At 42.1% G+C, this 25,794-nt stretch overlaps 2 protein-coding genes across 3 annotated transcripts in view; one reads left to right on the top strand and one right to left on the bottom strand.

The window, feature by feature from the left end:
- The window catches only part of cdh23 (cadherin-related 23), a 176,752-nt gene that overhangs the window by 132,019 nt on the left and 18,939 nt on the right, over nt 1–25,794 (top strand). Inside the window, exons 26-36 of the mRNA XM_078272533.1 lie at nt 1,628–1,776; nt 6,050–6,110; nt 6,581–6,729; nt 7,088–7,223; nt 7,841–8,229; nt 8,606–8,707; nt 8,856–8,858; nt 9,030–9,179; nt 9,631–9,759; nt 10,221–10,349; nt 10,583–10,810. Coding sequence (XP_078128659.1) covers nt 1,628–1,776; nt 6,050–6,110; nt 6,581–6,729; nt 7,088–7,223; nt 7,841–8,229; nt 8,606–8,707; nt 8,856–8,858; nt 9,030–9,179; nt 9,631–9,759; nt 10,221–10,349; nt 10,583–10,810 — 1,625 coding nt within the window. The remainder of the gene's footprint in view (nt 1–1,627; nt 1,777–6,049; nt 6,111–6,580; nt 6,730–7,087; nt 7,224–7,840; nt 8,230–8,605; nt 8,708–8,855; nt 8,859–9,029; nt 9,180–9,630; nt 9,760–10,220; nt 10,350–10,582; nt 10,811–25,794) is intronic.
- vsir (V-set immunoregulatory receptor) lies at nt 13,794–24,475 on the bottom strand. 2 transcript variants are annotated; one of them, XM_078272592.1, is made up of 7 exons: nt 24,134–24,472; nt 17,568–17,972; nt 17,248–17,298; nt 17,046–17,156; nt 16,778–16,805; nt 16,027–16,202; nt 13,794–14,249 (listed from the first exon to the last, which is right to left on the bottom strand). In XM_078272592.1, the coding sequence occupies exons 1-7, from the start codon at nt 24,225–24,227 to the stop codon at nt 14,212–14,214; spliced, it is 903 nt and encodes a 300-aa protein (XP_078128718.1). In that variant the 5' UTR covers nt 24,228–24,472; the 3' UTR covers nt 13,794–14,211. The 2 variants fall into 2 exon arrangements, with proteins under 2 accessions (XP_078128718.1, XP_078128719.1); XM_078272593.1 differs by lacking the exon at nt 13,794–14,249 and adding an exon at nt 14,256–15,833 and having other exon boundaries at nt 24,134–24,475.

Here is a 25,794-nt window from a genome sequence, read left to right as displayed (position 1 = left end):
GTGTGCGTGCGTGCGTGTGTTATGCGCATATCTCTTGAACCGTTAGTCCGATGGATTTCAAACTTGACATGTGTCTTGCTACGGGCACGAGTAAGTGCAAAGTGCCAAGTTTGACGTTGTTTGTATTAGAAATGCAAAAGATATCATTAAATATATAGGTAAAAGAAGCACACATTGGCTTTTGCCGCTCTAGCCGCTGGCCACTCTCTCCCCCCTCACACAGCGCAGGACCAGACACAGAGAGGGTCGAAGAAAGCAGCGGAGCTTTGGCAGCTAAAATGTGAAATACACCTCAGACAAAATGTGCAAAGTAGCACTACTTTGGACTGTCTTTAACTTTGAATAAACAAACAGCAATTCCCGAATTTATTCCTTCACAGCGCTGTGCAGTACGAGAGAATCTTAGAGTTGAACCGGGCAGACACAGCACTTTTCATCAGACTCACCCCGGGTTAATTAAGTCTAGTGCTAACTAATAACATTACTGTCGCCAAAATGCCCCCACGAATCAAATCCCCTACTTCACCGTTAACGGTCAAGCCACTAAACCTGTATGGAAAAGAACACCTCAGCTGAAATGTTTAATTCGTTAACGATCATATGACATGAGACAACACCATCTCTACACACACACACACACACACACACACACACACACACACACACACACACACACAGGATTTGGTGGTTGATGAACGCAGATATGTGCTGATTAGCTCTCATAACGGGTCGGGTGGGTAGCACACTGCCATGAGTCCATGGTGTTAATGTCTGATTACTCCACATTTTCATTGTGATATTTTGTGATTACATTATCAATCTGCAACGTTCTCCGTCAGCTAAATCAGTAAGTTAGTAGTAGGGTATACAGGGGAGTTGCATTTGAATTTGGTTTTGATCAATTCTACAAGCAGCAATACCACAGGCCAGCAATAGTCCCGTTCCAAACAGCACATTTTCAACGGGCACAGCACTAGTTTTTTATAATGCAAGAAAAGCTTTATCATCTATCCTTGCTTTTACACATTCTGTTTGTATTTGTTATACAGTAATAGGACTTGTTTTCTTGCTTGTTTTGTTTGTGATCTTTAAAGCTGTCCCTTTCTACTTTTGTACGACAATGAGGGGGGAAAAGCAATGTCTGCACATCTGCAGTTATTTCAGACTATTGCTCAACTCCCTTTGTTCCTGTTAGTAAGGAAAGAACAAAAACTCTGAGGTTTTCCTGTTCTGGAAGCCAGGGTGGCTTATCTGCTGAGGGGGCCAGACAGAGAGGGGAGAATAGGCAGAGATAATGTAAAACTGTGCAAGAGAACAGAATAACACATTTTTCTAATTCAAAAGCAACTGCAAATTAAGTGTTGATCAGCCAACAATGTTCCAGTCTTACTTCTTTATAACAAGCTTTTTTTATGTTTCTGCTTTATTCTTTAATAGATAACTGTATCCTTTAAAGTAATGTATTAATACAGAACCAGTTCCATTTTGTATGTATGTTTTAATGATGTACTTTTTTTTCCTTTTATTTATGGTCTATTTCATTTGTATTGGCATCAACTCTAAACTTAGCATTAACCTGAAGGATTGCAGCTGATGTGTTTTTGAATGTGTCTGCTTCTGCACATAGACAACGGTCCAGCGGGCAGCCGGAGGACAGGCACAGCCACTGTATTTGTTGAGGTGCAGGATGTTAATGACAACAGACCAATCTTCCTACAAAACAGCTATGAGACCAGCATACTGGAGAGCGTGGCCCGAGGAACCAGCATCCTTCAGGTGGAAAACACAAACACTGCTAAACACATCCAGTAACAAACTGCACTTTCAACAGTCAACCGTATCACTTTATTTCTTGACGTAACAATCGCAAAACACAAAGAATTAGTCACACGGTGGTCTCTTTTTGGCTCAGGTTGCATTTGTCTCGGCAGTATTGATAACCTATCATGTTTTGAGACCTGCATGAAACGGTATTATAAAATAATTCCTCGTTTGTCTTACATGGCTTACCAGATGGATGAGTTTTCTGCATCAGAACAATTATGAGCGTGAAGCAGAGGAATGATACCTGTACCTACACTTATATTATTAAGTATAATTATATATTATACTTATATACTTATATATAAGAACTTTGTCTATATAGAAGTTTGGCCTTGAAAAAGGAAGTCATTGTTAAATCATTTTACCTCTATTTATAGTGCATAGCTGTGCCGAAAAAAACATCCTGCTATAAAGGGTGAAATGAAGAGTCACAAAAATGTGTAAACCCTGCTTCAATGACTTTTGATTCCCTAAATTGTTTTGTTGCAAACCTCATCCACCTAGCAATAAAAAGTATGTTAAAACTAAGGCTAAACATTATTTCCATGTACTCTTCACCCACACCTGGTATTAGTGATGTTCGTAGCGCCAGCCATAAGATATACAGTGTGTCGCTTGTTTTAGGGAGCAGTCCTTCTGCCCTCAGCCTGTCCTCGAGTCAGATTTCAGTAACATAGTCAAATAGACAAGGCATAGTGAGGTGGGGCTCCACACTGACTTCTGGCTGTGGCTGTGTCTGTTGGGCTGGAGACTGGGACACGTGTGTGCTCCCACGCTCGTGCGGCCTGCGATGGGGCGGTCGTCTGAAGGAGATGTTGTATGAACGCCGATATGAGCCCAGCCTCTTCCACACCTTGAGCTGGGGCTCACTGGACCGGCTTCTTCCACGGGTCAAGCTCTCCCCTGGGCCGCAGCTCGCCTCAGAGTCCCCATCCTGTTCTGAGGGCCGGCACACTGCCAGGAAGGCAGCTAACCCTGCCAGCAGCAGTGATAAGCTCACCACCACCACAATGGTGAATTCTGGGTCGTGGATGTCTGAAGAATAGGATGGAGGCTGTGGGATGGTGGGAGAGATGATGGTGGTTGTCAGGCTGGACAGTGTGACATTTTCTGTGTTAGATGTAAAGGTGAAGTTGGAGCCTGGTTCAGTGGTGTTCATGTTGTCTTGGCTCTGGATGGAGAAAACACCATTAGATTGGAGCTCTGTGTGTGTGTGTGTGTGTGTGTGTGTGTGTGTGTGTGTGTGGTGTCAACCTTTTGTTAAAAGTGCCTCAGCAGCTCTCTGCCTCACTAGCCAAGCCTAACCAAGCTGAGTAGGTTTATTTTCACTTGATTTAGATCATACACTCAAGAGCTTATGATATATATACACACACACGCACAAATATACACTGAAACGCATGCATGCAAATGCGGGAGAGTTTGGCATTTGCGGCAATTATGTAGCTATTAAATCAAGGACTACCCAACAGTCAATGCTTGACAGGCTTTCTTCAATGTAAAACAAATTGGGTTTATTAAAATGCCCCTTGTAAAATACAAGGCACCCACCTCTTCTACCCCAGTCTCCAATTATCCCCCCTTCCCCCCACATCATTCTGCATGCCCCCATCTTCAGCATAGTAACATTTGTAAATGTCATCGTCCTTAATTCAGCGGAGACAAAGCATGGCTTATCGGTTTAAGGGAAACACATTGGGACGTGAAATTATTTTTAAGACCAAATGCCAGGAAAGCTATGAAAAGGCCAGTGGAGCAGGATGGCTCGTTAGAGAGTCAGTTCATTAGTCAGCGCCTCCAAGCACATATGCCACATACACACACACACACACACACACACACACACACACACACACACACACACACACACACAGCTATTCAAACACAAACGTCCTTTCTCACCCACACTTACTGTAGACTGTGCTGCTCTTAAGCTCGGCAGCTTAGCTGTAAGGTACTCTCCATCTCTATCACCCCACATTGTTGCTCCTCCAGATCTGACTGCTCAGCTAGTTTTTAGTCATTTTTTAACTTCTTTACCAGCACACTTTGTCACTTTGTAAAGTTCATTTCTAAGTAGCATACTTGCAAATTCTTATTAGATTTGATCTTTATATTTGTTACCATATTTTCTCTATTATCTATCTAGTCAAAGACGGATATGAATGGGGAATACAGTAACAGTTCATAGATGTCAGATATGCAGTCTCTGTTCGCTAATATTCAAATCTACCTTCCAGATAAGTTCTAATCACCCTGAACCAACTATGTAGAACATTCTCCCTTAGACAATGTGCAGTTAGTCAAGCACATGTCAAGCAGCTCACATGTCGAAATGTTGATTTTAGGAGTTTCATTTCGAAAGACTTCACATAAAACACAAATTGTAAGAGATTGTGTGCAAGCTTAGGAGTTTAAGATTTAAAAGAATTTAATTATTTTTACCTCCAAAATGCTAAGCAATTAACAGTGGTTCTTCAAACTGTACATTTAATAATTTGGAATAAAACCCATCAAAAATGTATACTCACACCCACACTTTAGCGACTCTTTAAAACAGCACCTTACTTAGTTCCAGTAACTGAGGTCAGACCTGTTTCTTGGCTCCACGCACTTGTTTTCCCCCCTTAAACTGCTGCTTTCCCAGAGACAGAGGGGAAAACACTGGGGAGGAAGAGGGCAACAAGGAGGAAAGGGGGTAAAGTGTGGGTAACAGCATTACAATTGATATATCTCACTGTTGTTTTAATCCCAGGGAGCCAAAGACAATAGTGTGTTTTCTGAGCCATGCAGATGCTTAGTGAATAATCTCTCAGTGCTTACACTCCATGTGCTTACACTTACAACATCTGGCTCTGCAATGTAGTCTTACACTTTATACACCCCCTTATATGGCCTAAGTGGTGCAGTCCACTGTGTAATACCCTATTCATCACTCACCAGTCTGACCCCCCAGCCTCTTTTTTCTCCCGTCTCCCCCTCCCCTCTCCTCCCCTTTCTCCTCTTCTCTCCACATCTCTTTATAAAGCTAATGAGACTGGAGTTGGGCCCCTCTTCACAGGGAGAGCGAGAGAGAGCAACGGAGGACACACAGGGCAAGAGAGAGAGAGAGAGAGAGAGAGAGAGAGAGAGAGAGAGAGAGAGTCTGTGAGAGAGTGTGTGTCTGTATTTGTGCGTACCTGAGTGCACGTACATGTGCTTAAGTGGCTTGAGTGTGTGTCTCTGTATGCAAATTAATATGCACTTTGTGGGCACCTACACAGGGTTTTGACACATCCACAGAGGAGCAGGGTGTGTGACAAGAAGACGGCCTCATCTAGTGCCAGCGGCTCTGTGCCTCTCTGGATTCAGAAGTCATTCTTATGACATGGCCCATTCACCAGCAGCCCAGCATGCTCCACTTTTTATCTGTGTACGCTGTGGAGCCGTGCTGTCTGCTCTGCGCTGGGTTTGGATTTTTGGCTTCTTCTGGCTCTCTGCCTGTGACACAGAGAGAGAGAGGGGGTTCCATGTTGGGGTTGTTGTGGCAACAGGACACTGTTTCCACAACAACCCCAACACCAGTGGATGTGTGGTGAATGAGAGAAAATACAGATTTGTCCATCTGTTTGTAGAAACCATTGAATCAATAAACATTTGTATTAAATGTACTGTCTATCATGTTACAGGGGTAAATACACAGACCTCATACTCACTAGGTACCAAACTATTATTATATTATTTTAGTTTGGACTTTTCAATTTTGTTTTAGTTAGTTTTAAGAGTGTGTTTGCTAGTTTTAGTTTAGTTTCAGTTTTTCAGAAAGTTTTCTTTTTTATATATTCAGTTTTATTTCTTACAGTAGTTTTAGTTTGTTTTGCCATCTCCTGGAATGTCAAGTCTGTTCAATTTCTGTGCCTCAATGTCACGAGAGTTGACTGATATTGATGCAGTCTTGTTTTTTTGGTAATGAAATATAGCTAAAAAGCTTAAAACTGAATTGAATTTACGTTCACTTTTATTATTACTTTTTTAACCAGGCAGTCTTGTTTAAGTTTAGTTTTCTTTTTTTATTTAGTTTCAGTTGTACTAAAATATTTTTTGCTGCTTATTTTCGATTTAGTTTCAGTTTTAGTATAATAACCCTGACATAGTATACAACATAAATAACAACAATGACAATAATAACAGTAAGAAAGTAAGGCCCTTTGAAGAACAGACTTTCCGCTTGTGTTTGTCTGTACAGGTTCAAGCTACCGATGCAGACCAGGGTGAGAATGGCGTAGTTCTGTACAGGATCCTCACTGGTAAGTGTTGCTGTACTTTCATTTTCCTCCCAGATGGCCTTCACACATGGTCTCCTTGTTCACAAACATGCACTGAAAGTACAGGCTCCCAAAATGCACTGGATTATTGAATCATTAAATTTATTTTGGTAGCGTTGTTAATCCAAGATGGGTCCAAACAAGATCCCCAAGAAAGAGTTCCATAATTTTAGTGTTTTAATGTTTTTGGCAAAATTCTGCCGATGGGCAGGTATGATAATTCCTCTCTTTCTAATGTAATTTCTCTTGTCTAGAACCAGTCAGTATGTATAGGACATATATTTTGCCACAATGAAAATACCGGTAATGACAGGTTCTTTAAACAAGTTATTTTGCATTGGTAACAACTTAAATTGTCTCGCCCAATTGACAGTTGCCTCCAGTGAAATTATCTAAACCCAGAGACTAGATTCAATGCTTTGCTCTTGACTCTTGTGAATGCATGCATGCAGGGAACAGCAACAATCTGTTTAGCATAGACAGACAGACCGGGCTGGTGACAAGAGGCCTCAGGGCGCTGGACAGAGAAACCAGCAGCTCCCATGTGTTGGAAGTGGAGGCCTACAACAGTGACGAGGGCAGCATGAGGAGCTCCGTGAGGGTGAGGAAGAGGAGGGTAGCTGGAGGGGGGATGGGGAAGATGCTGTAACATGTGCAAGTTTCATCCTAGTGCTTCATGCTAAATGTGTAGCACAGTTTATGTAGAAGTGGTTTGTACTTGTTATTATAAAGCATGAAGATGTATAAAAATGGACAGTCTTGTTGACCTCTTATATTTTGTCTAGAAATGTGGGCTTCAGAGTATCCAGCCCCTTAAGTGGGACTCAGATATGTAATATTTATGCCTGTGGTCTCATTACCTAATGAATAAAATGACCAGGCCCTTTTCCCAAAAGAGTAGAAGTATTCCTCAAAGATAATATGTATAGTTAAAGTGCCACAAATGTCTTCCCCTGCAGGTGATAATATATGTGGACGATGCCAATGACGAGGTGCCAAGGTTTACCCAGCAACAATACAACCGTCTGGGCCTTAGGGAGACCGCTGGCATCGGCACCTCTGTGATTGTGGTGCGTGCCACGGACCCTGACACTGGTGAGTTCAGTCTCAGATCAATCAAAAGCACCGAGCAGAGGGTGTGGAGTTTGATGTCAGTTCTTGTTGTCATGTCATGTCATGTTATCAGGTTGTATATATCCTCATGCCATAAAACAAAAAGAGACATTTCACTGACTGGCTTTAAACTTCCCAGATCTGCTCTGCAGGCACTGGCACGAGTCAGTTGTTTGCAGGTCATTAAACATGATACTGGTGGGTGCCTCTCCAAAGGGGAATGTCAAACCTCATAACAGGAATGTTGCACTCACTGTACATGGCATGTAAACGTTTACTTCTGTTCCACAGTGCAGACTTCCTCTATTCACTTCCCGTGGTGTACAGAGTTTCTTAGACACCTCATGACGCATCTGGTGCTGTGACATAGATTTTCCAAAACATTAGAGCAGGCTTGAAATAGAAATAAACACAACATGGCCAACAGACAACTGTGTTAAATAAACACAGAATGGAGGAAGCTGTTTGCATGTTGCAACTATAGCAACAATGGTGCAAGGTTTTAAAGTTATTTATCCAAGTAACTATTTTGTTAAAAAGTTTTTAAATGTATTCTAAGCTTTTTTTTTTCTTCCAACCACCCACTTCTTCCTGCTCAGGTGATGGTGGAGCTGTTGCTTACGCCCTTGTGTCCGGCTCAGACCGCAAGTTTGAAGTGGATGTGAGCACTGGCCTGGTAACCACTGTGGACTACCTGGACTACGAAACCAAGACCACCTATCTGATGAACGTCTCAGCCACTGACCAGGCTCCACCTTTCCACAAAGGCTTCTGCGCAGTCTACGTCACGTTGCTTAATGAGCTGGACGAGGCCGTGGCCTTCGCCTCCGCTGGTTATGAGGCTTCGCTTCGTGAGAACATCGCCACGGGGACAGAGGTGGTCCAGGTGAAGGCCCAGTCAGCCGACAACTTGAATCAGTTGACTTACCGCTTTGACCCTGACACGTCGCCCGTGGCTCTGGCCCTCTTCAAGATAGACAGCGTCACGGTGAGTAGGGCAGCAGTGGAGGAGGGTCACCAATGATATGAGCACAATGTACATCCTCTGTTTTGTACACTTCAAAGACTACACCCACCTTCCATCAAATATGTTTCATCCATTAACCGCAGTGTGATTCAATAACACCTCTTGTCTTGTGATTTAAGCTTGTTGCTGCATGACTGTAAGCTGATCAAAGGGCTTGCTTTGAAGTCCTTTGATTCCTTTTGATATTTGAGAAATGGGGATTTTTTTTGTTGTTGTTGATTTTTATGATACTTGCTAGTCGCTGTCTTTGCTTCCTGTCTGTCACATTAGAAGATTTCTATCCTGTATGAAATTTTAATGGCGGCGCAGATATATGCTGATGTGTGTGACGTTTCAGGGCCGTATCACAGTGACGGGCCTGCTGGACAGAGAGAAGGGGGATATGTACACCTTGACTGTTGTAGCTGATGATGGAGGACCTAAAAAGGACTCCACTGTGGTATGCTTCATTCTGAATTGTGTTATATTATCTCCCTTATTTTCGTGTACAACATTCTATTTATTACAGCATGTGTTGTGTCTATTCTGTTATAGAAAACTTAATGGCATTCCTCTTTTATTCATTGCATCTCTGATTGGAAGTGCAGAAGGTAAGACTTGCTGTTCTCTTAAGATGGTTCAGAGTATGAAAGGCAACATGAAATGTGTTCATCTGCAGTATCTTGTATTGTTAGGTTTTGGTTATTTGATTAATGTCAAAGGTAAGTATTTGATTGATTCGGCAAGTTACGGAGCCTATATATGATCTTACCTCTTGACAGGTTTCAATCACCATTCTGGATGAGAATGACAACAGTCCAGTGTTTGACATCACATCCGATACTTCAGTGAACGTCGCAGAGAACTCACCCATGGGGAAAAAAGTGGCAGTAGTGCTGGCAACGGACAAAGATGCTGGATTAAACGGACTGGTGAGAGTAAAGAAGAAGAAAGATGGAAACACATGCACTCACTCAGACAGATGGAGCCACTGCGGTTTGTAGTGGCTCTCAATGCAGTCACACACATTTCCAAGAACTATTTTCAGGAAGGTAGCTTATCAGTAGCAGCACTTTTTTCCTGCAGACTGCTACACATATTTGTTAACAGTATGAGCGTTTCAACTTTAACTTCTTACACTCAATTTCAGTGTCATTTCTTCCCAATGTGTCTGCTCTTGGTTCATTTTAGCATGTGCTGTGATTTATTCAAGATTTAGAACCTGCACAGCCAAATACAACTACAAACTATTTACACATTATGGGTAACTGACTAAAGCTGTTGTAATAATGTCACAGTTTCATTCTTTTACTGTCTGTCTATCCCCCCCCCCCCGCCCCCCTTTCTCTTTGTTTAATTCTGACTCATTACTCTCTCTCTCAGGTCAATTTCACTCTGGTGGCAGGCAACATGGAGGAGGTGTTCAAGATCAAGACAGTGAACAACACCTATGGGGAGGTTTTTGTCAATGCTCCTCTGGACAGAGAGTCAGTAGACCGCTACCTACTGAAGGTCAGGCAGCAATCCACATGTAGTTATGATCTTTCCCCACATGTCTATATGGCCATATACACATTTTACACTCACACCATAACCTTGTCTCGCTGTCTAACCTTAGCCTAAACATAAACTGATTGCGTGTCACATTTGTTTCATCTAAAAAATGAAGACTTTGTTTTTACAGCATAGTCAAGTGACTTTTGGATGACACAAATAATGTGTGACAATGTTTTAGGTTTTGATCATATCAAAATATTATTCATGTCAATATTTTCTCCTAAAAGAAAGCACGCTGCATCTTGCCTCCCAACACAAGATATTGGACAGAAGTACCAAGACTGAATGTGGAAGCACAGAAGAAGACGTGCATACACTTAATCTATTTGTCCCCCATCTGTTTTTATGTCATGTGTCCAAATGCATGGTCAGACTTGCATACTTGTATACACCAGTGCATGTGTATGTTGTTACAGGTGCGTGCCATCGATAATGGCTCACCTCCGAGATTCACAGACCACTCCCTCACCGTCAACATCCTGGACGTCAATGACAATGCACCTGTTATTGCAAGCCTGAGGGGCTACAACGTCAGCATTAGTGAGGTAGGGACGCACACGCACATCACATGGAGCATGATTCATTTTATCCACACGTGGTTTGCCTTTGAATTTGCATGTTTTTTTCGTTTGGTATGCATCTAGTGAAGTTCATGAACAGAAGCTGAACAATGTCATGAGTGCTGTTGGTGATTTTCAGGTGCACAATAACATTAACTATTGGGTCACAGGTCTGCGTTTATTCAATAATGAGGCTTCTTTTATTATGTAAATTATAGAATGTTGGAGGAGGTACGTCAGTCCTTCGTGTGATAGCTACCGACAAAGACATCGGTCCCAACGCCATGCTGTTTTACTACATCACCGCCGGAAACCAGGACCTGACCTTCCGCATGGACCGTGTGACCGGAGAGATGGTGACACGGCCGGCCCCTCCCGACCGAGAGCGCCAGCAACAGTACCAGCTCACTGTCACTGTGGAAGACGATGGCACGCCACCTCTGTCGGTAAGATACAGCAGCTGCAACAAGTACAACACTGCAAAATCTATCTCCACATAGCCGATAACTGATGACTGGAACATGCATTGTAGTCTAGTATTACATCCTCAAAACTGTTAACCACTGAGATTTGTTGCTGAATCAAGTGGCATTATGTTAGTGCTTCATATTATCATGAAAAATAATTCATCTTTAAACACAATTCTTCATCCAGTATAGTGCAGTAACCTCTACAAAGGGGTATACATCTGATCTGTTCATGGTGACTTGGCAGAGAGGGGCCATTTGGGGGATTTAGCATCACATCTTTTTAACTGCTGTTAACTGCCTCTCTGTCTACCTGCCTCAAGCCAAGATACAGTACAAATCAGATGTTAAACATAGTAAGACCTTGTGTCTTCATATAGCCTGCACAGCAAATAAAATACTGTGGTTGGTTGATCTTCTGTTTGAGTTGATCAGCTGTGAAGGTACAGGAAGCACATTCATTTGTAAACAGGAAAGCCACATGTCATATTTACAAAAAGAGGAAGATAAGTGTTGTTGCTTTTCCTATTGTCTGTGACATCTAAAAGGCTTTTAAAAATGTGTTTAAGTGCACAGATAGAGGGATTTATGTTGTCACATGCGCATGCATTGTCATGTGACAGTTGTACTGTATGTGGCCTATTTTCAACTCCCCTTGTCTGTGTCACATTTAAATATGGGTGGTACAAACCCATAATAATTCAACTCCTATTAATACAAGATATAAATAGCTAATGTCAGACTGTAGAAAAAGAGAGGAGAGAGGAATGGCCAGCAACGGGCATTTCCCTCCTCCCATCTTAGCTCTCTGTCTACTCTCATGAAACAAGATACTAAGATTGTTTTATCATTTTCTCCCCTCAATGCCAGTCTCCCTCTGGTGTGCACCATTTTAGAGGCACACAAGTGGAACAACCTTGTTCCATCTGTAATGGCTCCCTCGGCAGCAAGTGCAGCACGTCCTTGTGTAGTGATAGTTTTGGAGACCTGCCAGTTGAAAGGAACAATGATTTCAAAGACTAGACACACAGCTTTAAGGTTTAAGAGCTCCACTTTATTATACAAGCTACAACCAAGACAATTTAAATGCAATAATCAGACTAAACATGCTTTTGCATCACAGCTCCAGGTCTGCATCTAGTACAAGCTTTTTACAGTATAAAACACACACATCACATACATCACATATGTACATACATCATACATATGTCATACATACATACATATGTCACATACATCACATACATACAGATGCAGAATGCACACACACATTTAAACACATTAAACTGTAACCACACAGACACACACAAACAAACACACACAGGCATACTTAAAACACAAATACTCAACCATAAGACCTTAGTTTTAGTTACGTATCTAATTAAGAAGAGAAAAAAACATACACACAAAATACCCTGTCCTGTACACCTGCTACACATCATTTGGAGATGATTTCCACTGAGCACCTGCTGTACACATTTTACGTAAATATGACAAAACCACCAGTGGTTTCTCACAACCCAGTAAAATTTCCAATCACATCTCATTTTCTCTCAATCTACCTAGATATGATTTGGTTGAACATTTCAATGCCATTCCTCCACACATACGCTAAATAGTTTTTTACTTATTAACATCCTATTGCACGCACAAACAAATAGGAATGACCACTAATATACACATCCTATCAATTAAATCAAGACCCATGAAAACATAACAAAAAGGATGAAAAATAACAGTGTTGAGGTGGAAGGGATTAAACTGTTGCCAGTTTTATGATGCCGTTTTTAAATAAGAATCCGTTAGGATACATTCAAGAGTAAAACAATAAAAAACCATTGTTTAAAGGTGTTCTAAGCGATGTCACGCGTTTTTTAGGCTACAACATTTTTTGTCACATACAACAAACATCTCCTCACTGTCCGCGAGCTGCCGGTCCCCTGAACACACTGTAAAAAAAAACGTGGTCTCTGTAGACAGTCCAGGCTCCACAAACGGCAACAAAAACAAACTGCGCCAACCTGCACCACCAAACATAACAAACAGTGTTCCCGCCAATAACCGACAAGAAGGATTTGGGAGTGAGGGTAGGGGGGGTTAGTGCGCGGAAGGGAGGGGGAGGGGGACGGGATGAGGAGGAGGGAGGGGCGAGCTAGCCTCCGTTTTGTTTGAAAATACTTTGAACGTCAACAAGAAGTGACGTCACCCAACATCGCTTAGAGCACCTTTAATTATTTAACTGCACATGAGCATGAATGACATTCATGAACAACTTGTCAAAAATAACCAACAGTTTTTTTTTCTTCTAAATACTTTCAAATATTTTAACATAGGCCACTAGTGCTGCGTTTCTCAGAACAGGAAGGAAGGAGAGTATTTAGAGCAGCAGGGCTGACAGTAATTGAGGTAGCAAAGCAGTAAGAGAAAAGAAGCCGAGTAATGCCATAAAAACAAATTACTCTCAACTTGTACAAGAATATTGAGACTTCTCTGGCGATTGAGCCTCTTGTGGTATAATGCTATTTGAGCACTTTATTACAATGAGAGGGATGAGAGAGAGCCTTCGGTCGCTTTCACACCTGTGGTTCGGTTCAAAGAAATTTTAAAATATTTATCACTGTAACATTTTGTTGCTACGTAGGACGCAAGCAATACACACTTCTGTTTAAACCCTTTTTTCACCATCTGATGTATGACGCAATATCCCTGTGCTGACGGGCATACCATGCTACCAAGTTTAAACTCCTTGTCATACATTTTCTATCGAACACACTTTCTATAATCCTGAGGTTGGTATGCTTTGAGTTCACACCACAAACGAGCCGCACCAGAGTTAGAGCGCAGTTCTTTGGTCCGCAAAAGGGTTTGAATTACACACCGGCTTAACTGAACCAAACCAAGCGAAGAAGTCCACCATAATTCATCTGAACTGCACCAAACAAGTTACAGTAGGTGTGAGTCCACAGAACTCGAGGGCTGATCACTCTTAACATGCCACCCCTGCATATGGCGGGACCCCCACCCTCAACACTGGATTTTTCTCTTTAACAGCCGGCACCTGTTGGTCCACGAGTCATTATCAGCAGCGTGTAGATGGAACATCACACATAATCCCAGCCCCCGCCACAACACATGTGTGCACAATCAAAAGTTTGCCATTGGCCTCCAGCTGTTGTTGCAGGTGGAAATAGTTTTTGAATAAAAAACGCCGTCCGTTGCCTCCTGCAGTCCAGACAATGTACAGACGACAATCCCAGCAGAGGTTATTGTGAGACAGCTGATAAGGGCAACATCGCTCTGGAGGCAGAAAGAAGAGGAAGAGAGTTGCAGGACTGTTTCCAGGTCAGCAGTTAGAGCGATGAATGAAGTCCCAACCCACTTTAAACCTGCAGGAAGTCTGGACACTCGAGGATGGTGTCTGGAATAGAGAACAGTGTGGGCCAGTCAGAGCACAGAAAAGGTAGCAGGTGATCGTCATGTATCAACCACATGCACATTTCATGTCTGTGTGCTGACGTGGAAATTTAGAAATGAGGGGGTTGAGATCTTCAAAATTGCACTTCCTGCCCAAAATGCGGACAGATCTTACACGCTTTCATGATCTCTTTTTTCCAAACCTCCTACTCCTTATAATAGTACAAGCACACCGAGAGACTGACAGATTTCTCAGAATAAGATGTTTTGCTGGAAACCTATTAAGCGGAACAAAGTGGCATCTATGTGTGAGTTGCGACATGTTAAAAAAAAAGAGGGAACTGCTGCTAGTTAAATTCCGCTTAGCTGAAGGTCAGCGGGCCAAAAAAGATGAACAAGGAAGCTGTGTGGCTTTCATCTATGTAACATGAAACTTCAGACAGAAAACAAGGCTGTTTATTCTGCATAACTTTTGGAGACCACTGAAGAAAGTTAGCTCTGGCAGGGAAACCCAATGTGACAAAATGTAAAAGATATCAGGGGGTTTTCTGGGGTTCTGATGGAGTTATCAATATTTGTGGCACTTTCTTGAAAAGAAACATAGATGTAATATGCTTAGTTGCCTCTCAGATTACAGCTGTCACTTGTTGTAAGCAGGTTTTTCCACTAGTGACATTACTCATTAGCAGTATTCTATTTGGGCAAAACGGCAGCGTCTCAATTAGGACTCAATAAGTGTGGGCAGCCCAGTTTTACCTTCTGTGCAGTATATTGTCAATGGACGAGATCCAATAAGGGTTTTTGAGACTTGTCCATGTTTGCACACTAAACTGTTTAAGGTCATAGGACTAACATAATATGTAATATTTATGGTTTAGGGTGGGTTTTCAGTCAAGTCTGGGTCTGTCCTTTCTCCTGTACCATCATAGACCGTGCTGCCAGGAAACAGGGCAATCCACCTCAGTATGCCTGGAATGTCTGCACAGGTGCCCTGGAGAATCGGTAGAAAAACACTCAGGATTGAACCCCTTCACCGTAACTAATGTTTCAGTATTATTTCAAGTCAAGTCAGAAGAGAACGGCTGAAAGCGCCATTAGTGTTAAATGAGAGTGCTGATGGGTGGAGAATGACTTGCGAGGGAGGCAAGAGAAGAATTCTGAGCTGTTTATGAGCATGCAATTTTGCGCAAGAATGTGAGCATCATTCCGCCACACGCAGCATATTTCAGCAGAAGCACGCAAAGCCATGGTTGCTCTTTGATTGCATCAGAGCCTTTTTACCAAACTGGCTGTACATTTTGAAATAGGTATTTCCAGAATTTGTCCTTGTGCAAAACAGTTACGTGCCACTACTCAAGTACCTTTGTACATCATTTGAGTATCAAATGAGAATGTGAAGGGAGTCAGGTGTATGCATTAAGAATGTAGCAAATCAGTCATGGATATAGTGCACACCCTTCTAAATTGAAATATACCCACTTAGCCATGTAAATGAACTCCACTGAAAGTGAGAATCACTCATACTCAGCTTTCTTTGTGTTAGGGGTGCTGATCAGAGAGAGGTTTGAGCCAGTCTATAGGGCAAAAGCTGAACACAATGGAGAATGGGTTACATCATGTTATGTCCCAGTTGCTGCTGAGTAATTTAATGTTTTCCATCTTATTTAACAAGCATCTTTAATCAGATGGCTAAAGTTTCCTATCCTACTGTAAGTCCCTGTATCAATTTCTCTGTGTTGGCCTGTAGTTTGAGATGCTGGTGTGTGCGTGTCCTACTGTACCTTCTGATGGGAAGAATACATCCCCATGTGCAGGAGGAGAAAGGGGGGTTCCTGGCTCAGACAACAGGTGGCGTCCTGTCTCTGAGGACTGCCTGGTCATGATCTGAGAAACGGTTCGGGTCTTAATCTGCGGTGATCCTCCAAGAAACACAGGGTTCTCATGGCCAAGAGACTCACTGAAAACATGCATGTACACACAAGAAAGGAAGCATACAGATGAGTAAGACATTTGTGATATGACTCAAGAAACTGTTTCAATACTCATCTGTTGCTCAAGACATTTAGAAGCTTGATGTGTGTTGCTTTTCTCTTCTAGCAGTAATCAGGGATTTAATATTTTAATGCAACCAAAATGGTTGGCAGTAGGTTGTGTACACATGAATAAATTACGGTGCAGTCTCCCTGTTGTGTGCCATAAAAATGTCTTCCCTTTGTGTCGTAAAGTAATCGATAGGGAAATAGATTTCCCTCTAAAGTCATAGACTGCCAATGGCCTAGGCAGAAGTCCTTAGGTTTCTAAATAAATCTAGTAATGATTCAGTGATGTTTTAAATCTTTTTGTTGTTAACAAAAGTTCATAAGATTTATCTGCAGTGTTGTTACAAGTTTTAGTCTAATCTTGTGTAAGAATTATTGTGTGGCCACTACATAGTGAACTATCCATGTGCACAGTATTATTATTCTAAAGAGCAGCTGTGTTTTAACGCTGGCCTGTAAAACCAGCTGCCTGACAGACTGTGGGAAAACGTACCTGTCCATCCTCACCAGCTCTTGTGCACCTGGGAGGAAACAGGAAATGGGTCATTGTGAATGAACTGAAACAGAGGGGGAACACTACAGACAGGGTGTGAACGTGCTTCCTACTGTGTGAAATACAGTTAATCCACCTCACAGGCAGGACATGTGTGTCAGACAAAACACTGTGGGGAACCCAGTGTGAGACATTTATATTTGACCCATAGCATGGGACATGGAAATGAATGTGTGTGTGCGTGTTTGTGCATATCAATAATACGTACGTCTGCTTGACTGGGCATTCTGCCTCTGTTTGTACACAAGCACCAGAATAAGAGGCAGAGAAAGCAGAGCCAAAATGCAGGCTGCGATGGCCAAGGCCACTGGCACGGAGCCTGTGGAAGCAACAGAGAGACTGGGAGTTAAATAAACGGAATAACTGGCCAGTCGTTCATTTGCTATGAAGGCTTGAATAAGGTGGCATACCTCCAGGTGGCGTGGGATCCCAGATAGTGCAGTTTGGAGATCCATTTCTCCCTGGAAAGAGAGAACAAATGTTTCTCACACACAGTACACATGTCACAGTGTAGCACCGGTTTGGGTTTCTGCCTGTTAATTGCAACTTCAACATATTACATTTATGCATAAAGTTGTAACACACAACTGAGCACTCATAGTGGCACATTGCATAGAATCTTGGAAACTAACTTGCAAAAGACACTATGATTGATCTAAGTTAACTTTGCCTGCCAGTTTACCATATACTAACTTACTACACATTCACACCCATACATTTGATGTCTTACGTGGTGTAACTTGGAGAATAACATGGCTGTGGGGTTTCTGCACAATGGAGCCGTGTTTATGTCCCGGCTGGATGTCTAGGGCCATACAGCAGTAGCGACCCTGGTCAGAGTGTGTCACATTCTGCAGAACCATCCAGAAGTTGTGCTCTGCAAATCCGAAATGCAACCCTGGCGGCAAGCTGTGGTTGCCATGGCCCATCGTAGTATGGCGTGGTCCAGTATGTCCCAGACAGTGCTGATCACTGTGGGGTGTGAAAAGCCAGCTATACTTCAAGACGTCATTGTACAAGGGGGCACCTCTCCGGTTACACACCAGTTTGACAGTTGCACCCTCTGGACAGGTGTAGTACAGGTGGGGGGGTGAAACACTCAGTGTGGAGTGGGCGTGGGACATCTGGCCTTTACCTAGAGACAAAAGACAATAATGGAAGAATGTAGGTATTTAACCGTTTTTATCAATTCTAGTTCCCTAAATTAGACCTTTAAGACAGTCCGTCCTTCCTGGCTGCATACCACCACAAACTACCTTACCAGTCAAAGGCTTTAGGTTAGAGATGAGACCGTTTTGGGTTATGGCTGTGTTTAGAGTTAAAGCCTGCCCATTCTAGTGAAGGAGGTGGGATTTGTATACAGTGGAAATTACAGGAAGTGCCTGAGAAGCTAAACCCAAGGAACACAAATACCCTAAATATATAAGATAACAAAGAAAAACCAGAGGAAAGAAGTATGTAAACAAATATTACAAGTTACATGTTTACTTCGATAGCAGTGGCAGCAATGTTTTTACAAGGTAGAAAATCTGGATGATTCATATTCAGAAACCGCATGAAACATATAACCCAGAACAAAGAAAAGTTGAGCAGAAAACATAAAAACCAACATCAATAGTTCAATAGTAATATAGATACATGTATGCTGCAGGTACATCATGATGCTCCTTTGGGAAATTCCAGCTTTTTTTCATTTGCTTGGATATAGGAGATTCAAGTTGTGTAAAGCTATAGCCCTGATATCGTAAGATAGCCTCATACTGTATACTCAAACAGGAAACTGCTTGGTAAATCACATTTCTATTCAGTGATTTGGTAGCTTAAGTTGAGTGGGAGAAAGTTCCCTCCTGGTACCACCAGTCATAATAACCACAGTGCAAAAACAATTGATAGAAACTACCAATCTCAACATGGATTTAAAGCCAAAGTCAGACAATTTTCCGTCCCTCAGTCCTGTTTTTTGTGCATTTTGGGTCAGCACAGTTTGTTTCCTGTTCTGTATATACGTACTGTGGTTAAAGATGGTGCATAGTCTGCTGGCTAATGTAAATATACTAACCTCCTGTGGGAGTTAAATTGCATGTTCCTCTCACAGTTACAGAGAGAGATAGTAGCCAATATATACAGGATCTCATGTGACATGAAACTCGGGAAAGTGTAGAAATCTGTTTTGTTCTACACTATTGCTGTGTGGTATCATTATCCAGGCACTGCAGTGATATAGACCCTTTCATTCTCAGAAAACTGTACAGTGACAGATTCTCCACACATAACTTTTATGTACATTCAGGAAACCAAAAAGAGCTGTGGGATGTTTCTTTACATATTGCATAAGCTGTTGCCTTAAACCACATCCTGTTCTGACATTTTCAGTGCAGCAAAACGCACCAATAGACAAACCCTTTAATGTGTGCTCTGAATGATTATTTCATTGCAGTAATACAACAAAACAAACATATCCTCAGGATAAGCAGTCTGAAGTCACTCTCCAACCAAAAACAATGCAGACACATCATAATCTACACAATACCCCAACACTACACAGCCACAGTGCAGCATCAACACACATAATGAATGACCCCTATATATGCAACAAGTAAAACCACAGCACAACTCTCTAGCTTTGTGTGCTGAAATAGATCACTATACCCTTTGTCTGAAACAGATTGTGGTTGAGAGCATCCAAGAATGCTAAGTGCTGCAAAGAAGACAGGAAGGCTGCAATTGAGTGAATTACAAGTATGTGTGGGGGTGAACTTTAGTGAAAGAGAAGCATGCATGCATGGAAGTGTGTATCATTGCAGTTGCACTATGGATCACAGATTTTGCTGTCAAATCTGTGTGCTTGTGTTTGATGGGTGACTGGTGTGTGCCAGGATTTGAGGAGTGGACTTCCTTCCTTGCACACAAACACAGCTCCCACTCCTCCTCCTCCTCCTCCTCCTCCTCCTCCCCCCCAATCAGTAATGATGTCACTGCAGGTGTTTTCCATCTGCTGTCAAAGGCAAAACACATGCTCTTACATCACAGATTGGACTGCACATGCTTGAAGTTTAAACCCATAGAGAGCAATGGAGCAGCAGCTTTGTTGATTCAACCATGAACTCACTATTGACTGTTTTTATGCACTGCCACGTTTTTCCTGAGGGGGCAGCAGATGCAACATGCAAGACCCTTTTTGGTCAGCCAGAACATAAATGAGGAAGGACAGAAATTGTTTTAGTGTAAGTGTCAGTACCAGCTTGAAGTAGTTGGTTTATACTCTGTTGGATATGAAATACAGTAGCTGCCCACGTGACCACCTGTGCCATTTGATTAGCTGTGCATGCCATGTGTGCATCCTATGTATGTGTCACAGAGTGACAGAGTGCCATGTTCCTGTGTGTGCGCCACTGAACTCCGCAATAGCCATTGTGTGCTAGGTAAAGCAATAGGAAGACCGGGGAGGGTGATTAAAGTGAAATTGTTGCCCCCACGGCTGTTCCGGCCTGCGTGATGGTGGGACCAATAGGAGGGGAAGCCCTTCTCCTCCTGTTTCACACCCGCCCTGCCTGCCCTGCCTTCCTCCCTGCACTTTCTGACAACTCTTCCCTGGTTTCTCTAGTGGAGATTTCTGGCAAAGGAGTGAGAGTTTTTGTTATAAAATGTGTTTAATATACATTTAAGTCTAACTTGTGTTAGACTTACAGTACATGTTTTTTTTATTACTGGGGTTGCCAGCTAGGAATAGCTATTATACCCATCAAATATACTTCAGGTATGTCTTACTGACAAGACCAGACCTTCCTAAAATAGTTTGAGGCAATTAATATATTTGTAGCAGAATAGGTACCAGTTAGCTGGTGTTACCACAGTGTCAGTGAGCTGTCTTATTTTTTTTTTATTTTTTTTTTAGGATTATTTTTAGGGCATTTTTTCAGGCCTTTATTTCTATAGGACATCTGAAGACATGAAAGGGGAGTGAGAGGGAGAATAACATGCAGCAAAGGGCTGCAGGTCGGAGTTGAACCCGCGTCAGCCACGTTGAGGATTAAACCTCTATATATGGACGCGCAATCTACCAGGTGAGCTACCCAGCCGCCCAATATCTGAGCTGTCTTGATGTGGTTGTTGCAACCAGGTAAAAAACTGACAGCAGGTTTTGCCCATGTCTGGAACAGACAGGACTTCTTTCACTTGTATACACCAGACATCTGTGTTTTGGCTCCATTATGGATCTAAGTTTCCTTCTCTGATCTCTGTTCTCAGGATCCTGATAGTCCCTCAGGGCTCAGAAACAGGCCCTCCTTTGTTTTAAGCCCGAATGCCACCTGTTTAGTACATGTTGCCTCTGACAGCTTACATTCAGACAAGCAGCATAGCCTGTGTGAATGAATTAAACATGTCTTCATATCTGCTAGAATTACCAATTTAACCATTTGAACTGCTTTTCTGCAAGGGTACATTTTATTCTTCTTCTTGAATAGGTGCTAATGCAACACAGACTACTGAACATACCCTACTGGTAAATCTGGTATTCTTTCACTTGCATGAGTTCTCTACGTGTGTTTGTACAAGTGCTGCCACCCCCCTCCACACATACACACCGCAAACTTCACCATTTTTTAACACCTACTGCAATGGTAATGATTATCCAGCCCATTACAGGGTGTTAATGAAACCAGCAGGAAGATCCCAGATTAACACACAAACACGCACACACACACACAGAGACACACAGGGTTTCAGTTGAAGCTAGCATAACAACCAGATGCATTAATGATCTTTTCAGCAACAGTAAGTGTTAAAATGTGGCACTTCAGGTTCTACCTAGTCATAAAAGGAAATGGTTAAGGGTCAGTGATGCAGGTCACCGTGTTCAGGGATCCATGACGTTAGATTACATTCATTTTCTGTGTCCTATGTTGTGAGCCAATTTGCAATAAACTTAAGTGCTATTTAAATAATGGGCACAGTCAGTCACAGTCTCAACCGTCCTTTTCCTCTAAATGTACTTCATACATTTAGCCACGTAACTAAATGGTTGTGTAATGATTACGACATAATTTCATCATATAACTGTAGCAACAATGCAGCTGAAATGTAAAAGTGTAAATGGGTCTTTTTGTACTTTCGAAACAGAAAAGTGCAATTATTACATAATTTTAAAGTGACTTAATTATCTAGTACTAGTTTGCCTGTACTTTCTCTGTTTGGGTCCTTCCAGGCTTTTCATACTGTGGTTATATTGTTATACTCTTTCTATTAGAGTTAAATATCTTTAGCGACCAAAGCACATTAGGTTGATGTTTCGTTGCTGTGACTAGAAGAAGAGTCAAGGCTGTATCAGTGGGGATCAATGTTGTATCCTTGGGCTGTTCCGAGTGTCACTGGTGTGGGAGAAACATCCTTACTAGAAGTGTGAAGGCCACTGGTGTTTGGGGATTTTTTACTTGTCATACTTGCTGCATATCAAACATCAGGCATCAATATTTCAACTACAAATGTTTGTCAGACATTTAAAAGGGTACCCAGAAATATCAGGGAGCTCCCCTTCCACCATTATCTTTGTATTACTCTTATTACTCATGCACATGCAGTATGCCCACACAACTGCTGCACATCAATACACACTCCCTCACTGACTGTATCCCTGGCCAGACCTGTTCTTGTCGATGAGATTGACACAGGAAACCTTTTTTTTTTTTTTTTTATCACTACACCCTCATAGTGATTTATTCATTTAGGACAAGGGGCTCAATGCGCGCGACACAAGCTCTGTCACAACAGGAGAAAGTAGTCGAGACAGAGAGAGTGAGCAGCCACATCCTGTGGAGTTTATTGACCATTTTTGAATGTGCCATTGTCCTCCATAGGGAGGAGGCTAAATGTTAATCTCGACTGAGAGGAAAAGAGGCACTGATTATTGCTCTGTTTATCTTAAGTCATGGTTTGTGGCAGTGGCACAAACAGCTGTTTTCATCATGGGCTTTTAGAGGAAGGAAACTTCCAAACAAAGAAGACAAAACAGGGCTCTGCGTTCAAGTTAGATTTCGGCCTTCTTAGGTCTTTTATTGGATCCTCTGGGTTTTATATGCCTGCAACATAGGCTACTTTAAAAGCTGGGCTACAAAATAGCCTATACTTTAGATGAGTTTATTTTAATGTATATCTAACATCTGAAATGTAAAGATGTTCTGAATAATATATAAAGATTTTTTGTCCAGGATGGGTCAGCCCAAAAGTTGAGTAAACATGACTTGTTGCCTTTGAGGGATTTATCGCGTGAGCTTATCTAAATGGACCAAATCCTAAAGCCGAAAACTGATAACCTCTGCAAGGTTTCCGTGGCGTTTGAGGTGAAGCACCCTGCGCCCCGGAGGCAACAGCTGCTTCAGCCGTCTCGTCCTGCGTCACTTGCCTAAACTTCAAGCAATGCCAAAGTCCTTGATAAAAAAAATTCACTGTAGCCTATTTGATTGCAATAAAAAATATATATATTTCTGGATGTATATAGGTCAACAAACTCATCCTGCACAGCTAGGCGCATACACAGCTCAGTAAAAGTTTCATTTAATGTAGGCCTATGTCTGCCAAGTTGTGTACATTTCTGTCCATTTTAAGACTCGTCAGTCTAAAAATGCCAGCGGTCACTGTCCCAATTTGTGGCGACGTTATAAAGGGAGCGTATTTAGTGGATTTACACTTCACTACATCCCATGGTGGGGCTTTAAAAGAGCTTCACACCAGATGTTCTGTCTCACAACAACAGCCGCAAACGGAGAAATGCTTCAAACAGTGTTCACTCCAAAACTTGATACAGAGACAACATGCGTTTAAAATAACGGACATAGTGTGCAGTTGTTTCTGAAAAGCATGGAAAAAAAACGAAAGAAAAAACAGGTTCAAATCGCAGAGTAGGACTACTGAAGTCTCTGTTAGCACATTTACCGAAATATCATAGACTTTCGTAAGTTGTAGGCTGTAAAATAGACTGATTACATTATGCATGTCATAAACCTAATAGCGGTCTTCTGTAGGCTACGCCATAGCTACACGTCACGTTATATTTCTACTTTATCCGTCCAAACTTACTACAAGACGTACTACACTACTTCACCTATCTTTGTTTTTGCGTGTCAATTGACTGTTCGTTGCGTGCTGAAAAGAAAAACTATTGTTCTGTAGTGAATTCAGTCAATTGGCTTGTCACTCAAAATTGTCAACAAGTTCACACACGCCAGTGGGACAGTTGGACGAGCCAGTTAAACAGCTCTGGATGTCATGGTGGGTGTCAGAGTGGGTTTTTGTGCTTACCTTCAGCTAGGCCTATGTAAAACAAAACCGAGCAAAACCAAAATATGGACTTGTTTCCCCAGAGAGATCTCCGACAGGGTAATTTCCTCTCCATGGTTGTCTGGATGTTGAGTAGCACAATAGTGTTTGACTCAGACTATAAGCCACTAACTCTAAAAGCCTCTGTTAAACTTGTTCTCTGTTAAACTAGCTAAGCGAGCTCTATCAACTTTACACCAGAACTCAGAGAGGTGGTTGGCAGTCCCTTGTCACTTTGTCTCTAACTTTACTTAAGCCATCTGAACTTTGCAGCGCAAAAGCAACGTGATACACGGAGGCTCACAGCGCGCTCCTCCCCCTGCTGTCAGTCTCTCTCTCTCTCTCTCTCTCTCTCTCTCTCTCTCTCTCTCTCTCTCTCTCTCTCTCTCTCTCTCTCTCTCTCTCTCTCTCTCTCTCTCTCTCTCTCTCTCTCTCTCTCTCTCTCTCTCTCTCTCTCTCTCTCTCTCTCTCTCTCTCTCTCTCTCTGTGCCCCACCCCTTTGAGTATAGCAGTGAGGAAGTATCAATCACTAAAATTAGTACATACATAAAAGCAACAAAACAAAATGTTAAAAGGGAACTCCAGCAGACTAGTATTGTACTTCCATAAATATGGGGTACAAGGAGAGAGAGAGAGAGATAAAATGGTCAACATTGCTTAAGCAAGCAAGAGATATTCTGACTTCCCTTTATGGATCGCACTCCATCCTACATTTCCAATAATACAACTCGATAATGTCTTTCATTCGACCCCCATCTGGTAAATGCCCATATATTGCACCGTGCACCCAGTTTAAAACAAAAGCTTTCCTTTAATGATTAAAAAAAAAAAAAAAAAAAGTAAACACAAGCTGAGATAACCTTGCTGACATCACAAGGGGTATTTTCTCCGACTTCACAAAGCTCCTCCAGAGCCACAAGAGACTTTATAAAAGTGGTTTTACAGGCTGAGTAGAACTCACCAAGACTAGTAAACTGATCTTCATTTGCAAAATCAGTGCACTTTAATGATTGGCTTTGATAGTATAGCCTATTTAATATGGTTACAATTTATTACTATAAAAATGAATATAGCATTTTATATTAAGATTAAGACATACTTTATTGATCCCGCAAGGGGACATCATTTTGTTTTCACTCTGTTGTTAGTTATTACACACATTACACTCAGGCCTGAAATACACACACATGCCCAGGACCTATACATGTACTAGTAGAGAGATGTCAGAGTGAGGGGGCTGCCCCGTTGCTGTGGTGTTTGGATCGCCTGTATGCATGTTTAAGTCTTTAGTTTTGATTTTTTGCCATCTTTCACTCTCTATCACACAAATAAACACACAAACACTGCTTACAGCTCATGCAGGAATCACAACATTGTGAAATTCCAACGGCCTCTTTAACTGCCACAGCCTGAGGGTGCACGTCAGTTGGTCCATCTTTTTAGATGAACTGGGAGGGGAACAGGGAGGGAATCTAGGAGGTCCGACTGGTGGAGCAGGAATTGACTCAACACGCCACCTTTCCACACAATAATACTTTTGCTTTTGTATCATAGCATCAGGGAAGCAGAACTGTTGGCTACCTTGCAGCATCTTCTCTCTGCCTTACTTACTCTTAAGATTCCCTTTTGGTTCTCATAAGATA

Source organism: Sander vitreus, chromosome 17, assembly GCF_031162955.1.
Source record: "Sander vitreus isolate 19-12246 chromosome 17, sanVit1, whole genome shotgun sequence".
Classification (NCBI taxonomy): Eukaryota; Metazoa; Chordata; class Actinopteri; order Perciformes; family Percidae; genus Sander; species Sander vitreus.
The sequence above is the reverse complement of the archived record's forward strand: the minus strand, read 5'-3'. Positions and strand labels throughout refer to the sequence as shown.